Source organism: Toxorhynchites rutilus, chromosome 2 (genome assembly GCF_029784135.1).
Source record: "Toxorhynchites rutilus septentrionalis strain SRP chromosome 2, ASM2978413v1, whole genome shotgun sequence".
NCBI classification, from domain to species: domain Eukaryota; kingdom Metazoa; phylum Arthropoda; class Insecta; order Diptera; family Culicidae; genus Toxorhynchites; species Toxorhynchites rutilus.
In genome coordinates, this window is record NC_073745.1 from 175,713,223 (window position 1) to 175,729,986 (window position 16,764).

Below are 16,764 nucleotides of genomic sequence, written 5' to 3' on the forward strand. Positions count from 1 at the left end.
GCTTGATATTTCACAATTATTCAATTATTTATCTCAAGAAAAATGAAATGTTATTCGTTATGATAGATGCGTAGATATATTTCCTATCAATTGATGCAAAAACCTTTGCGATCTATTGAGAAATGCTCGAGTAATAAGCGTTCCAAATCTTGCATTTTTTCCTACTTGTTCAGTGCCTAAATTTCCATTTCACCCCCTATATCTTCCGGTTAGACGTAGTCCTACGTCAAAATAGGAAAGGTCCCATGTGGCTGCCCTGGGGAATCCCCGATGTGACTGAAAATGGCTTCGATATAGTGTCACCGATTAGTTTGTTTCACGGTATTAGTAGGAGAATACTGGAGGAAATGATGATTTGGTTTTATTATCTGCGCAGGTGAGTGGGCCGTTTATTAGAGTGGAAAAAATGAAAATAGAATATAACGTGTCTTTTAATTTTTCAATCCTAACGTACGTCTACGTTCCCACGCTTCCACGATCCTGAATCATTAGAATCTTATTCATTCGAAAGTGAAAGTTATCGTTTGTTCGCAATTGACAGTGCAAAAAGAGCCAGTTTTCAACTATATTTTCCACTAGCATCCCCTTCCCATTCCCATGATTACATCAAATGCTGTGCCTGGCATGATTTCTAATAGTAACAAGTTCCGACATGCAGCTGAAAGCACACCACAGCCACGTGCAAACGAAAAGACGCCCATGTACAGAAATTTACAGCAGGAAAACAAAAATCGAACGGTGATCACGAACGGTATCATTACACTGGAGACAAACATTAGTAAATGAAGCTACCAAATCTTTAGTAGTTGAAACATTGGTAAAATGTACAAATTTTTTGTACATATTACCAAAATCCGGTAAAACTGATCTCAGATGTAATGTACATCCCTACCAGAGATTCGTACATTTTACTTCATGCCATTTGTAACCTTCAATGTTTTCATTCCTAGCGACTGTGAAGTGCGCACTTCGTAATCGCCATTTTTTTGTGGAAGCGAAGCAATTCGGAGGTAAGCATTTGTTTTTGTTATGTTTCCGTTCTTATCTAATGTTTTCTCTATGTTGGTAAATTCTAGATATTCCGAAATATACTCATTTTGGACGACGTTTCTTCTATTCTACTACTGATAGAAGCATTTCCATTTGCGATCAATCGTAAACGAACATTTTACAACAGCCATGATTCGATGCTAATATTTGGCGATACAAACTAGGGAAAGGAAGAACCAATAACCAACAACGATTCACCATCGGTCCGTGCAAACGGTATCAAATGAGCGTATCTTTTCGTCGACCAACGGCAGCGACCAGCGAATCAACAAGTGCAGCTGATTCCAGCACGAATAGCTCTTCTGTTTCTTCACTGGAGCATCGAAAATCCCTATCAGGCTCAGGTGCAGGCAAGAATCAATGAAGGAGGAGCAAGCTACGCTACCGCAAGTATAGTCATTTGCTCATAAAATTTACAAGGTATGGCCTTCCGATGAACGAAAGTAGATTTTTCGATCATCTTTTCATTCGTTTTCCAGATGTATCGAAACTCTCTAGGAAAAGTGTCGTCATTCGTTTTTTCTACAAACTGATAACCTCTGCGTGATAATGATGTGTCAGGAAGATCCAATCAACTGCTTTTCTCAACCGGAGGATGACATGGAACATGAAGAACGTCAGAACCGACTACGTGCTCTGTGCAATCATCAGGATCTGTTCCAGGAGGAGAGTGTTGAATTTGATACTGGAAAGCATCGACAAAATCAATGTCATATCGTCACTAGGTTTCATGATTTCCTCCTGACTAGTGATGAAAAAGTTGGGAGTCGATATCCGGATATCTGTTCCAACTACTAGCGGTTGTCATCAAGGAAAACTCAGTTTGCTAACTCAAATCATTTTAATTGGCTCATCCCCCATCTTGGAACGCAAGCATCTAGTAAGGACTCCGGATCGATTTGTAAATATCTCGCCTCTCGAGAACCATAATCGTGCTCCGATGATTTTGCATGTGTTGTGTTCACTGTGCGTTGGTAATGGTCGGTATGGTTGGTTGGTCGGTAATCCTAATATCCTCGTTCATCGTGTTGAGGAATCTGGGGTGTACCAGAAGTGTTACTTTGAAATTACTATGGACCATAACGGACAAACGTGCACAAACATGACACCGCGTTTGCGAATTAATTGGGCCAATACTGCTGAATATGTTGAGGATGTAAAAATGGGCCGAAAATGACGTTGGTAATAATTTGCATACTCATGATTCCGGACGTGACAAAACTATTCATCGCAAAAGGAATGGAATTGCACGCTAAATCTCAGCGTCTCGGTGATACGGTTTATGTTCAATGGAGAGCCAATGCATGTTTGATTTTAATCTAACTTGAATGTTTTTTTTCCGGTGATGAGCTGCTCGTCGAAGCTAAGTTGTCAATTTTATTTTGGTTTCCGCGTTTCTGTCTGCGATATTGAACCCTAAGATGGAAGAATTCGGCGATCTGCTGGTCGAGAGCACTCACAACTTGTGAGACAAAGAGCGAATTCAACAAAGTTAAACAAAGACAACGAAAACCATCGTAGCTCCCATTCAGTTCCGTACAGCATATACGGCTATGGCGACTATCAGAAAGCTGTTGATCTATGGATACAATTCGGACCAACAAACTGGTGAGACGAATGAGCCCCTTGCGGCGGAAGCATTCAGACAGAACTTCGCAACCATCAGAACGCACCTAGCGGAGAAGACGTATGCTGTTATGTCAAGACAGACATACTTTTAGTTTGAGGTACGGACTGTGGGACTGATGAGGGTTTGTAAAAGTAGTTTTTTGTTAACAATCTGTTTGGATTAGTTTTTTTTTGTTTTATCAGGACTGCAATTCCGAAACGATGTTGGGGAATGATGATCCATCGTGTGCTTTTGATGGCTACAATATAAGCATGAGCACAAATATCGAATCCGATTGTTCAATACGACCAATCACGACCCCTCAATCCAATGTAGTCGTTCTGTTACAAGAAAACAAGCCCCAAATTCCTACTGAAGACACATTTCCACTGCCTCACCAAGAGCAAATCACATAGATGGTTGCCGAAAAATTTCAAATGTAAGTTTATATGAACCCCCTTCTTCGAACTCTGGGGCATTCCAGAGCGTCACAATTAAATGGGCAAGTAAACTACACCTGCGCAGGGTCGAAGATTTCGGTAGGCGATACCTGGTCGGAGACGTAATCGTTTTCTTCTTAAATATCCACGACAAGATCGTAAGTAGACACAATCTGTAAATCTTAAATTTATATTTTTAATACCATTAATATATTAATATTTCTTTTTTTCTTAAGAGCACGAGAGGAATAAATACGAACTAAGAGTACTGGGTACTGGTGTCATCAACTTCCTGCTAATCAGCGCCCCATTCTCTAGAGACAGCGATGCAGTAGAAGGAGTTATTATTGTTGTTTTCATATTTTACTTTTTTTTTATTGTAGAACTATTGAAATTGTATATAGAATAAGTTATTAGTGAAATATTATATTAAAATAACATGTTATCAAACACAGGATTTTAAATAAAACAAAAAGGAAAAAAATATTATTTTAACCCTGATGATTAACTCTTACAATTGAGAAACAACATTTCTACTGATATCGTTCCAAAGGTTAATCAACAAACGCCCTTTATTGAACCGACAAATCACCTTCATTGAGCTGATATTGATCCAACACTGGACCAGTAGTACAGTCCGGATCGTAGTTTCGTTTGACATATAAACCTACCAATCTGTTTTCGTAGAATGTACCAATGATTAGTAGGGTAGAAAATCACTCGGGAATTGGTAACATGTACCAAAAAATTAGTAATATTTACTAATGATTCCTCTCAGTGTAGGATTAGAGTTATTTTATTGGGAAGCTTTTTTATGAGGGACCACAAGGCACGATTTTTTTTTAAATTGTGTAGCGAAATTTTTTTTTAAAGCTAATGGTGAAGTTGTGTACGATCTGTTTTGTGCGGACACAGTCCCTCGCACAAAACAGGTTTACCTGTATTATAAATTCTTTTCTGACCAAACTTCCGCTTAAGCCGCAAGTTTGTATTCGACTGTTCGATCTAGATTACTACACTGAGAGGAAAATTTAGTATATATGACGATTTTTTTTGTAAATGTTACCAATTCGTTAGTCATTTTCTACCCTACTAATCATTGGTATATCTTACAAAAGGAAATTGGTAGGCATTTTTTTGTAGGATGGTGGGCATGTTGGCCCACCATTGGAGCAGCATCAGTGAAAGCGTTGTTTTTAATTTGTAAGAGATAATGATAAGGGATAATGACATTATGTTGTTGATAATTAATTCTTATTTAAAAAGCTGTCCTCAATCATACATTATCTTTTACACAGTAATTTCCTACATCCTACATTCTACATCTAAACATTGCTCGTGCAGATTTAATCGCAGTTTCGACCGAATCAATCTCATATGTTTTTTTTTGAAAAAACATCATCACTCATCAAGGTTTTGCTCCTTTTACTGTTGTTATCACTCATCAAGGTTTTGCTCCTTTTACTGTTGCACATTTTCATCCTTTAGGACAGGAACAACTGATTAGTTGGCAGTTGATGGGACCAGATCGCAGTTCATTTCATCCGCATTATTTGCTCTCCCGTTTCCTGATGTATGATTATGGTTAGTTATAAATATGGGTTTGTGATGAAATATATGTGGTTACCTGAGATTTCTTTGTGTTGCACATGTTCAGTCTAATATACATTGAATAGTCAACTGTGCAATTTGAATCCAAGATTAGAAGCTGAAAATTAAAAGGGAAAGGATTGTGTTGAAGTTTATTTTATAAGATTCGGTGTATTAAGATCTCAATACAACGAATTGAACTTTTGTTTTTCCGCAGCGAAAACAAGTTCTCGATATCTTTGTGGTCGAGAATATGTTTTCGTCGAAGAGACACAGAAGTTACATATATTTGAATCTAATAAAAATAAAAATAAACTTACCTCCGAATAGCTTTGTTTCATCAAGAGGAATGACGACTGCGAAGTACGGACATTACAGTTCCTAGAAATGAAAACAATCAAGGTTACACATGCTATGAAGTAAAATGTACGAACCTTTAGTAGGGATGTGTATTGCATAAGACATCCGTTTTACAAAGTTTTGGTAATATTTACGAAAAATGCGTACATTTTACCAATGTTTCAACTACTAAAGATTTTGTAGTTGCATTTACTAATGTTTTCCTCCAGTGTAGTCAAAATATTTTCATTAGGGTCGTTTTTAGCCGATTGCAGCCCTGCAAATTGGTGACAACAACAGTCCTGTCCTTATGGGCACCTTACACGATCAAACTGATTGACAATAAGTGTCTTCAATATCGTGACAGCTAGGCTTTCGACATCCGATCTAACCTCAATCAATATTTTGCCACCTTACACGGTCAATATCGCCCTCAACCCGAGACAACGAAAATATCCGCGTTGGCTAGTGGTGACATTCGAGTTTGGGATTCCATCAGATTAGAAGGCTAAATTGCAATTTTCAATTGGTAAAATTTGAATGAAAATATCTACTTGGTATTATTTAATTAGTTGAAGCGCGTAGTCCTAACTCTAACTTAACCTATTTTCTATGAATTTTCAGATATTCCTACTAAAATTTATTATTATTATATAACTTCAGTTTCAGATACAATTTTTGTATGGGATTTTCTCACCACTTGCAGAAAAAAAGTGATTTGCATTCACATAGAATACTAATTTGATTTGGAAAAGTTAATTTTCATTCATAATTTACACTTTAAAACTCGTTTTTCCTTCTCAAAAACACATCATAATACTCGCTTCACAAATACAGACTGATCCTTTCAGTTTCAGGGATGCCAAATTATTTTAGATTGTGAAAATATATGCAAATTATATTATCTGCAAGCAAATGTTTTTATTCGATAAATAAGACTATGACAGTAGAACCCCGATTATCTGTATCTGTATCTATTTCTGTATTGATAAAACATAGTTTCTATGTTTAAAAATCATCCCGACTATTCACGGATAATCGGGATTCTACTGTAACTTGAATTAACACGTGATGTTTTTTCACCTGTGATTTTCCCAGATCTTCTCATTCTCCAAATTTTATAGCGGAGTGTGAAGAAACACACAACTTAGACTAAAGTGGCTGCCCCGCTCGCTAGCGCAAAGAATGACCGAGTTCAATGTTTTAAACATTCCTAAGACGTTGTTAATTTTCATTCACTCTCTCACCATCACATTGTCAGTTACTTTGAGGTTTTGGTTTGTATTGCGAAAAGTACTGTATTTTGCTATTTTAGGTACAGTAATTTACATTTAATGCGACATTTTTCTAATTGGACAGACCTATATACGACACGTTTAGTTAGACATTTTTGTAAACATCGAGTTCGGGCCCAAATTATGGCCCCACATTGACATTCGCCGCCAGACGTCGACGCTGTACCACTCTCATCTTCAATGTCCAATTACAGGTCAAATCGCCTCCAATGCGACACTGAGTGGTACTCCGGCATGTCGCATTAAATGTAAATTACTATATCAGTTTTCCAAACCAAAAGCTTTCATTTATGATTGCTACAATTTCAGAAGTTTATAAATTTTAATTGCAATCGCAAAAAAGACTAACAAACATTAAATGTCCGCTTGCAAATCTGGCAACTCAGTCTGGAAGTCCGTGAGGTAAAACGTCAACATCATGTATCCATATGAAATGTCACGATATTGATGCCCGAAAATCAGAAAATCCGGATTTCTGCGTTGTCGGCCATGTTCAGCTGTCATTATGCTCTCAAATGTCATCATATTGTCAATAAAGTTGACCGTGTAAGGTCCGCTTTAGGGTTTGATTATTATATACATTACCAGCGTTTCCGGCACAACTAGTGAATCATTTAGTGTGATTACACACATCATTACACAGCTTGTTGTGGCAGATATCCTGGTCCTGGATATAGGCTCCGTCACCGTTACGATATCCCTGTACTTACGTATTTATGTCTCTCATGGAGGTTTTGAATTCAGGAACCATGTCACATTTTCATGAAACAATTTTATTGTACTTATTATTTTTTTGCTGTTGATTAGCATACCAATAAAATTTTTTCTAAGATGTGTTTAAGGTGCTGTACATTACCCTAGTTCAATAATGGTACAAATCTCTAGGATTGATCCTCGTCATCCTCCACTCGAGCTAATCGTTGCATATCCAACGGCTGTAACATACGAAACAGAACGTAACGATCCTGGTTTCGATTTCAAACGGGCCAATTTTGAGCATTTATGTGCAGCATTACTCGTGGTCGACTGGAATACTCTGGACACGATTCAAGATACCGATAGAGCAGTTGGATTCTTCTCCAACGCTGTACTTCAGGCGATTACAGCACACGTTCCTTTGAAGTCTCCTCCGTGTAAACCGCCATGGTCAAACAACCGTTTACGCTTGCTGAAACGTCGTCGATCTGCTGCTCTACGTTCCTACTGCAGTCAACGTTCTCAACACTCGAAGCTGTAGTTCAATCGGACCAGTAATGAGTACAGGAGATACAATGGATTTTTGTATGCCAGATACAAGATTCGTATTGAGGAGAGCCTACGTGTGAATCCAAAACGGTTCTGGTTCTGCTGTACATTACCCTAGTTCAATAATGGTACAAATTGAAAAAAAAATTGAAACATCACCATTTTCTCATTCATTTGTTCTGTGCATTTTTGTACTTTCCTCCCCACGCAGTAAATAAATAGCAACTGTTTGGTTCGATTGTGGACTGTATATGGTTGGGGAAGAGGCAAAGATGCTCGTGACCTTTCCTCGGATTAACTGAACAGCTGGTGATGCCTCACGCATGCGACAATCACAGTCGCCGGGAAGTAGCTGGATGAAAAGCTGCGTGCTGCGAAACTTTCCACTCGCTGATCTACGCTGACGACCACTCTCGTTGAATCAGCTGCTAAATAAAACTCGTTAACACTGTGAGAATCAACACACGGAATAATGTCTTTTATCAACTATTTTATTTACACTACTTGATTTACATTACTAGCTTAAATTATAACTACACTAACCTAATGCTGATTTATCTTCTATGCGGTTCATTTCTTTTAAAATTGGTGTCGATGAAAAGTATCGTGAGGTAGCTCTAAGTGCAGACACGTGGCCAGACGGAGTTTACTTTCGGGAATTCGTAAATAATCAAGATAAGAAAGTTGAGCAGGGGTTTACAAAAACTCCTCGCTTAATTTAAATTGTTCCCGTTCAACCTTGGACCTTTGGACCTTGGACCTTGGACATCCAGCCTGCACTTCCAGTCCCACCTCTCCCCTTTTAGGCATGGCTTCTCTAGCGGGACGCACGTCATCGAGCATTTTGGAAATCCCCGAGCCACCCTCTGCAGTCGTGACCATCCAGCCTGCGATCACCAGTCGTCCCGGTCCTGCTAGAGGGCCTGGCGAAGGGATCTTCCAGCTTGCTTCATTCGGCAAGTACTACACACCAATCAACAAGGAGGCGATCTGGCGTAGTGGTAACATCCATGCCTCTCACGCTAAAGGTCACGAGTTCAATTCTCACTCCCGACATTCTTCCAAAAATGGAAGTAAAAGTGACGAACCAGCCAAATGAGTTGAAAGTCACTGTAATACAGATAAAAAAAAAAAAAAAAAAACCAATCAACAAATACTGTCCTGATGCTACTGTACCTTCCAGTAGCCTACGCATCCACTACCAAAACGATTTAGACTGTTCCCGTTCAACGTTGGATATTATTCAACCGGGATGCATGCTGCAAAGCACCAAGAGAGCCCACAACCACTCAGACTCAGTCGAACGGACCAACATTCATCATCAGACTCAGTCGAACGGACCAACATTCATCATCGATCTTATACTCCTCGCTGTCTGTCAGTCCCTTCTGCCTCTGATTCACCTGAAAATGGTCATCCAGCCTGCACATCCAGCTTAAGTAAATCCACCTCTCGCCCTTTGAACATGGCTTCTCAACCGGGACGCACGTCATCGAGCATTTTGGAAATTCCCGAGCCGCCCTCTGCAGTCGTGACCATCCAGCCTGCGCTCACCAGTCGTCCCGGTCCTGCTAGAGGGTCTGGCGAAGGGATTTTCCAGCTTGCTCCATACGGCAAGTATGACACACAAATCAACGGTTACTCCCCTGATGCTTCTGTACCTTTCAGTAGCCTACGCATCTATTACCAGAACGTGGATTACGTACCAAAATCGATGCTTTTTTCCTGACTATCAGCGATGCTGATTACGACATGGTTGTGCTCACTGAGACCTGGTTAGATGATTGCATCTATTCGTCGCAACTCTTCGGGAACGGCTACTCTGTTTACAGAACGGATCGCAATGCTCAAAACAGCCGCAAATCAACGGGTGGTGGAGTATTTATTGCTGTTTCGTCTAGATACAGCTCCTATATAGATCCAACACCGGTCGACGTTACGCTTGAACAGCTCTGGATCAGGATTGAATCCATGGATAGAATCGTTAGTATTGGAGTTCTCTATTTTCCTCTGGATCAGGATTGAATCCATGGATAGAATCGTTAGTATTGGAGTTCTCTATTTTCCAAGTAGAAAGAATGACATCTCTGCTATTCGTAAACACATCGATTCAATTGGCACAATCCATTCGAATCTCTCTCCTAACGACATTGCACTGCAGTTTGGTGATTATAATCTCTGTGATGTGCACTGGGCTGTTAACGAGGATGGCTACGCGTCAGTTGATCTGGATCGCTCTCGACCGTGTGCTGCCAGCTGCTCATTTCTGGATGGTTTCTGCTTCCACGGCTTGTCCCAAATTAACAGCTTGGAGAATGCAGAGAACAGGACTCTTGATCTTGTCCTCGTAAACGACATCGTGCTACCTGGTTACCAGATTAGCGAATCCGTTGAATCGCTCTCTAGGATTGATCCTCGTCATCCTCCACTCGAGCTAATCGTTGCATATCCAACGGCTGTAACATACGAAACAGAACGTAACGATCCTGGTTTCGATTTCAAACGGGCCAATTTTGAGCATTTATGTGCAGCATTACTCGTGGTCGACTGGAATACTCTGGACACGATTCAAGATACCGATAGAGCAGTTGGATTCTTCTCCAACGCTGTACTTCAGGCGATTACAGCACACGTTCCTTTGAAGTCTCCTCCGTGTAAACCGCCATGGTCAAACAACCGTTTACGCTTGCTGAAACGTCGTCGATCTGCTGCTCTACGTTCCTACTGCAGTCAACGTTCTCAACACTCGAAGCTGCAGTTCAATCGGACCAGTAATGAGTACAGGAGATACAATGGATTTTTGTATGCCAGATACAAGATTCGTATTGAGGAGAGCCTACGTGTGAATCCAAAACGGTTCTGGTCGTTCGTCAACTCAAAGCGAAATGAAAAAGGTCTCCCGACATCAATGTATCTTGACGAACTTTCTGCTGACTCGATCAGTGGAAAATGCGAACTATTTGCACGACAGTTCAAACGCGCCTTCAACAGTTATACAGCTCAACCTGAACAGGTGAGATTATCTGTCCAGGATGCTCCCCGGGATGTATATAGCGTTGAAATGTTCGAAATATCTGAACAGGATGTAGTCAAAGCAATTCAAAGGCTTAAATTCTCGTATGCTCCAAGCCCGGATGGAATTTCACCTGCAGTGTTGAAAAAATGCAGTTCTGCACTGGCCTCTCCGCTGACGAAACTTTTTAATCGATCACTGCAGCAACGTGTGTTTCCCTCGAGCTGGAAAAAATCGTACCTATTCCCCATCCACAAGAAAGGAGATAAACGAGATGTTAAAAATTATCGCGGCATTACTTCTCTTTGCGCCTGCTCGAAGCTGTTTGAGATCATTATAAATGAATCGCTTTTTGCTAGTTGCAAGCAGCACATCTCAACGAATCAGCATGGTTTCTACCCACAAAGATCCGTGAACACCAATCTAGTTGAGTTCTCATCGCGTTGTATTCGCGCCATGGATGCTGGTAACCAAGTGGATGCCGTCTACTTGGACTTGAAGGCAGCTTTTGACCGGGTTGATCATCAAATCCTTCTCGAAAAACTAGCGAAATGTGGCGTAGCCCTTGGTTTTGTCGAGTGGTTCGAGTCCTACCTGAAGAATCGAGCTTTGTGTGTGAGAAAAGGGTCACATGAGTCCGAGCCGTTCACAAACATATCTGGAGTGCCTCAGGGGAGCAATTTAGGCCCCTTACTTTTCGCATTATTTATAAACGACGTGTCCTTCATCCTGCCACGTGGAACGAGACTCTTCTATGCTGATGATTCTAAGGTCTACGTTATTGTCGAAGACATAAATGATTGTCATCATCTTCAAAGCTTGCTGAACATTTTTGAGTCGTGGTGTGTACGAAATTGTATGACGTTAAGCGTCGAGAAATGCCAAGTTATATCGTTCACCAGAAAGCGGAATCCCATCAATTTCTCCTACATGTTATCCGGCAAAGCCATCGAGCGGGTTCAACAAGTGCGCGACTTGGGTGTAATGCTTGACAAGGAGTTCACTTTCATCTACCACTACAACGACATCATCTCCAGGGCAAACAAGCAGCTCGGTTTTGTTCTGAAGGTAACCAATGGATTTAAGGATCCGCTTAGCTTGAAATCTCTATACTGTGCGCTGGTTCGTTCTATCCTGGAATTTGCTTCTGTTGTATGGTGCCCTTTCCCCAGCATTTGGAAAGCGCGCATTGAATCTGTACAAAGAAAGTTCGTACGTCGTGCTTTGAGGAATCTTCCATGGCGGAATCCAAGGGAATTGCCTCCTTACGAGGAACGCTGTAATCTGCTGCGAATTGATACTCTGGAAAACAGGCGATCTGCAGCACAAGCCATGTTTGTTACGAAGCTGCTGAGGAACGAGATTGACTTCCCTTTCTTGCTAGCTAATCTAAACATGTATGCTCCAGAACGCACCCTACGTCATCGTGATTTCCTTAGGCTCGATTTCCGGAATAGTTTGTATGGCCAGCATGATCCGATGGAGTTTATGTCTGCTACATTCAATAGGATTTTTCACATCTTCGACTTTAATCTCGCTAGCAATGCGCTTCGGAATAGATTAAATGATTATTTCAGAATAAGTTGACACTCGCAATGCGTGTATTTGATACTGACTTGGTTAGGTCCATTAAGACAATTTGATGTCAGATGGATTAAATAAAATAAAAGAAAAGAAAAAGAATAGGCTGACGGAATGCACGGAGGGAGTTCGTGGACTGTCCGATAGTCAATTCGGATTTCGGAAAGATCCACGGTAGATGCCATTCGCATAGTGGTCGAAAGAGCAAACAGAGCATCCAAACAGAAGCTCAGAGGAAATCGATACTACGCAGTGATAATGATCGACGTTAAGAGCGCGTTCAATAGTGCCAGCTGGGAGGCCATCACGACTGCGCTCCCCACGATGAGAGTCCCAGACTACCTGTGTAGAATACTGAGAAGCTACTTCGAGAACCGTGTGCTGGTGTACGAGACAAACACGGGCCAGGCGCAGATTAAAACTACGGCTGGAGTTCCGCAGGGCTCTATCTTGGGTCCATCGCTCTGGAACAGTATGTACGATGGCGTACTAAAACTGAATCTGCTTCGCTGCTGGCTTCGCGGATGACATCGTTATTCTCGTGACCGGAGAATCCTTGGAACGGGTCGAAATGCTCGCGACCGAGTCGATAGACATGATCGGAAGGTGGATGCAAAGTGTGAAACTGCAGATAGTCCACCACAAGACGGAAATGCTGATTGTCAGCAACCGCAGGGCGGTGTAACGTGCAGAAATCACAATTGGAAAGCACTCGATAACCTCGAAGCGAGACTTAAAATACCTGGGGGTGCAGATCGATGATCGACTGAACTTCAACAGTCACTTCGACTACGCTTGTAAAAAAGCAACGAAGGCAATCAATGCACTGACACGAATCATGCCCAACAACTTTGACCCAAGCAGCAGCAAGAGGCACCTTTTGGCTAGTGTCTCCTCATCGACATTACGATACGGGGGTCCAGCCTGGATCGCGGCGTTAGAAACTCAGCGGAACACGAGGAGGCTGAATAGTACGTACCGGCTCATGGCGATGCAAGTCGCGAGTGCGTACAGAACCATATCAACAGAAGCGGTCTGCGTCATAGCCAGGTTGGTCCCTATCAACATCATCTTGGCGGAAGACAGCAAGTACTATATGAGGAGGGGAACCAGTGGAATCCGGAAGCTCATGAGGACAGAGTCGATGGCTAGGTGACAGCAAGAGTGGAGTGCGGCTCAAAACGACATATGGACGCACAGGCTCATACCGACACTAATGGGCTGGGTAAACAGGAAACATGGAGAGGTAAATTTTCACCTAACGCAGTTTTTGTCTGGGCATGGCTGCTTCAGGCAGTATCTGCACCGGTTTGGACATGCAAGATCGCCTCTTTGTCCGGAGTGTGGAGATGTGGAGGAAACACGGGAACACGTCGTATTTGTATGTCCAAGATTCACCACAAGGCGCGAGGGGCTGCCTACGCTTCATGCTGGGAATATCGTAGAGGGAATGTGTTGTAAGGAGTGCACCTGGAACGCAGTGAACAGTGCAATCGTCCACATCATGTCCGAGCTACAGCGGAAGTGGAGGACCAACCAGCGTGCGGATAACTCCTGACTATAAAGTATGAACCACAGCGAGATCTGAAGCACCGGAGTACCCCACGAGAGCGGCCGTGACGGAGTCCGCGTTATGTTGAAGGACACTACCTAATCGGCGCTCCGCTGGGAAGAGAAATCTTGCGAGGGTGACTGTGACGGAGCGCGCGTTACGTTGGAGGGCGCTTCCTAATCGGTTCACGTCTCGACAGGTGAGAAATCCCGCGAGGGTGGCTGTGACGGGTTGCACGTCAAGTTGGAGGGCAATTCCTAATCGGTACACGTCTCAACGGGTAAGCTGGCGAGAAGGATTGACAAATTGGCAATGCCTCATGGTGGATTGGAAAGAATAATACTGCGAGGACTTCGACGAAGCGAGCGCCTAGGAAGGCGTCACCAAATCGGTGTACCTCACGAGAGTTGCTGTGACGGAGTGCGCATTATGTTGGAGGGCACTACCTAATCGGCGCTCCTTTGGGAAGCGAAATCCTGCGAGGGTGGCTGTGACGGGGCGCGCGTGAAGTTGGAGGGCGCTTCCTAATCGGTGCACGTCTCGACAGGTAAACGGATACTGTCGCGAAGAACAGAAAAATGCCTGCCTGGCAACGCCTTATCGTGGCCTGGATGGAGGAACACTGCGAACATTTCGAAGGAGCGAGCATCATGGAGGAAGCCATCGACAAAATGGTGCATACCCCACGAGAGTAGCTGTGACGGAGTGCGCGTCAGGTTGGAGGGCACTACCTAATCGGCGCTCCGTTGGGAAGAGAAATCCTGCGAGGGTGACTATGACGGGGCGCGCGTTAAGTTGGAGGGCGCTTCCTAATCGGTGCACGTCTCGACGGGTAAATGGATGCCTGCAAAATGGTCATAAGCGCAGTGGAGAGAAACGAATGGTGAATAAGAATATAGAGAAAAAGGTAAGGATCAACGTTAGTTAGCGTTGAAAACTCGTGAAGTGCATGAGCACAGCCGCCCCCTGAAGTAGTCGCCTAGATGTGGTCCCGGGGGGAATGAGACTACTAGTAGAGGGCTTGATTTTTGTGGGTGCGATCCCCACTCGACGTCTGGGTTATCCCTTCCCAGATAAGGCTGGAAGAGCGTTCCTCACCTCTATAAAAAAAACACGATTCTTTCCAACCAGAATCTCACGAACCTGGACTCAAAGGCTTCTGTACGGGTTACCCTGTCTGTTGTCGGCGAGCGAAGCCTTGCGGTTCCGTTTGAACCTGGATGACGAGTGCAAAAGTAAATGAAGGGAAAACAAAGGGCTGCGTTGTGTAATTTGTTTCGAAAAACGTTATGAATTTAAATAGATGGTATTTATTTGAGAAATTCTGTTTGTGGGTGAGCGTGTGGTGAATGGTGACACACAGTACTTGCTGTTTTGTTGATAGTCCTGCTTCGTGGGTGTCGATGTGGATGACTGGAAAGCTAACGCGGTCAACCAGCGTCGTTGTGTTTGGTCCCTCGTCAGGGCTTATTTCTGCACGACTTTTCCCTTGTGCGATTCGGTTTCGTTTAGTTTGTTCTTCTACTATTGTTTCTTTTAAACCACAAACGTATACTTTAAATATATATATTTATATATATATATATATATATATATATATATATATATATATATATATATATATATATATATATATATATATATATATATATATATATATATATATATTATTTATTCTTTCACGACGCGCACTTCTACTCTCGGAGACAGTCGGCGATAGAAAGATCCAGTATCGGATGAGCCGAGAACAAAATCTATAAAATGGCGTGAGACCGAACACAAAATTGTCCTGTCAGGTTGTAACGTGTTGTGAGCTACTCCCACACATGTGAAGTTCACACCACTCTTTCCATGTCCGGTATGTCCCCTAATGCCATGGGCTTATCACTTGTCAAGTGACAAATGACAAACAAGTGCTTGTGTTTTGGGTAGAACAATTTGTGGCGAAGTTACAAAGAGGCTTGTAACCGAAAGTTACAGGACTTCATCTGCTGCCAGTAGCTTATATTTCGACCCTGAATCGATTACAGCCAAAATGGTAACGCCTCCTATTTCACATTGTACTTCGCCATCGTTGTCGGTGGTCGTCACGTTGAATACATATTCAGTGTCGGTATCAACAATCTGGTGAACCGTACTGGAATCTTGATTCCGGGCCTCATGACTTGTGCGAACCACCTTAGAGATATCATCGCGCTTGGCAACGGCTGACATCTGATGCTTTCGTTTGCGGAACTTTTTCGCGAAGTGATCACGACCATTACACTTATTGCATAATTTTCCCTTCGCGGGACACTTTTCATCCCGTGCCATGTGTCCAAAATATTCGCATCGATGGCATTCTACTTGCGCCGATTCCATTGGGCGATTTTTGTTAACGTAGGATGAATTCACTTGAACTCTGTTGGCTTCATTAGTCTGAGGCTTTATAGCTTCTCTAGTGAAAGATTTTTCTTGAACGGCCACTGTCTCGAAAATTTTGGCTATTCTCAAAACTTCCTGCAAGTCAGCGTCACCCCGTTTAAGTAGCTCCCTACGCAGAGCGGCCGATTGACAATTCTCAATTATTTGATCCTTAACGTTTTCCTCGATTCTATCGCCAAAACCACACCGTTCGGCCTGAACACGCAATCTAACTATGAATGCATCAATACTTTCGTCAGTCTTCTGTTTCATCTGACATAGTAAATGCCGTTCGTATGTCGAATTTTCCTTTGGAAGAAAAAATGCATTCAGCTTTGCAACCACCTCTTCGTAGCACGTCATATTCGGTGTATAATTGTTTATATTCATCAATGGGCCACGCATGTTATCGCCCGGCAAGTCTGGCAACGTATCGAACAGCTGCTGAACGCTCGGCCCGGCGTAATGAAATAACAAATCCTTCTGTCACTCGTCGTCGCTGATTCGGCTCGCTCGTGCCATCGTTTCAAACGACTTCAACCATTTGCGCCACTCGGTACCAACGTCGTCGGTATGGGTAGCATAATCGAAAGCTTGCAATTGCAAACCGAGAGAACGGATCATATCTGTAAATAATAAATACATAG

The 16,764-nt window shown here is 42.5% G+C and overlaps 2 protein-coding genes and 2 long non-coding RNA genes across 8 annotated transcripts in view; 1 reads left to right on the forward strand and 3 right to left on the reverse strand.

The window, feature by feature from the left end:
- Positions 1 to 879: 879 nt before the first annotated feature.
- On the forward strand, positions 880 to 3,445 carry LOC129768617 (uncharacterized). Of its 2 annotated transcripts, none has more exons than XR_008741697.1 (5): positions 880 to 1,010; positions 1,077 to 1,470; positions 1,530 to 2,801; positions 2,863 to 3,257; positions 3,336 to 3,445. It is a non-coding gene; the product is annotated as an uncharacterized LOC129768617 (long non-coding RNA). The 2 variants fall into 2 exon arrangements; XR_008741698.1 differs by having other exon boundaries at positions 1,530 to 2,777.
- A 207-nt stretch (positions 3,446 to 3,652) lies between these two features.
- Positions 3,653 to 15,263, reverse strand: LOC129770467 (uncharacterized). The gene is made up of 3 exons (XR_008742123.1): positions 5,010 to 15,263; positions 4,727 to 4,807; positions 3,653 to 4,667 (listed from the first exon to the last, which is right to left on the reverse strand). It is a non-coding gene; the product is annotated as an uncharacterized LOC129770467 (long non-coding RNA).
- A 143-nt stretch (positions 15,264 to 15,406) lies between these two features.
- LOC129769260 (uncharacterized) overlaps positions 15,407 to 16,764 on the reverse strand; it is an 85,855-nt gene continuing 84,497 nt past the window's right edge. For all 4 annotated transcript variants that reach the window (XM_055771380.1, XM_055771382.1, XM_055771381.1 and 1 more), the window contains exon 2: positions 15,407 to 16,743. In XM_055771380.1, the coding sequence (XP_055627355.1) occupies positions 15,689 to 16,522 (834 nt within the window). In that variant the 5' untranslated portion in view covers positions 16,523 to 16,743 and the 3' untranslated portion in view covers positions 15,407 to 15,688. The remainder of the gene's footprint in view (positions 16,744 to 16,764) is intronic.
- The window catches only part of LOC129766415 (uncharacterized), a 39,466-nt gene continuing 39,305 nt past the window's right edge, over positions 16,604 to 16,764 (reverse strand). The window contains exon 5 of the mRNA XM_055766946.1: positions 16,604 to 16,743. Coding sequence (XP_055622921.1) covers positions 16,604 to 16,743 — 140 coding nt within the window. The remainder of the gene's footprint in view (positions 16,744 to 16,764) is intronic.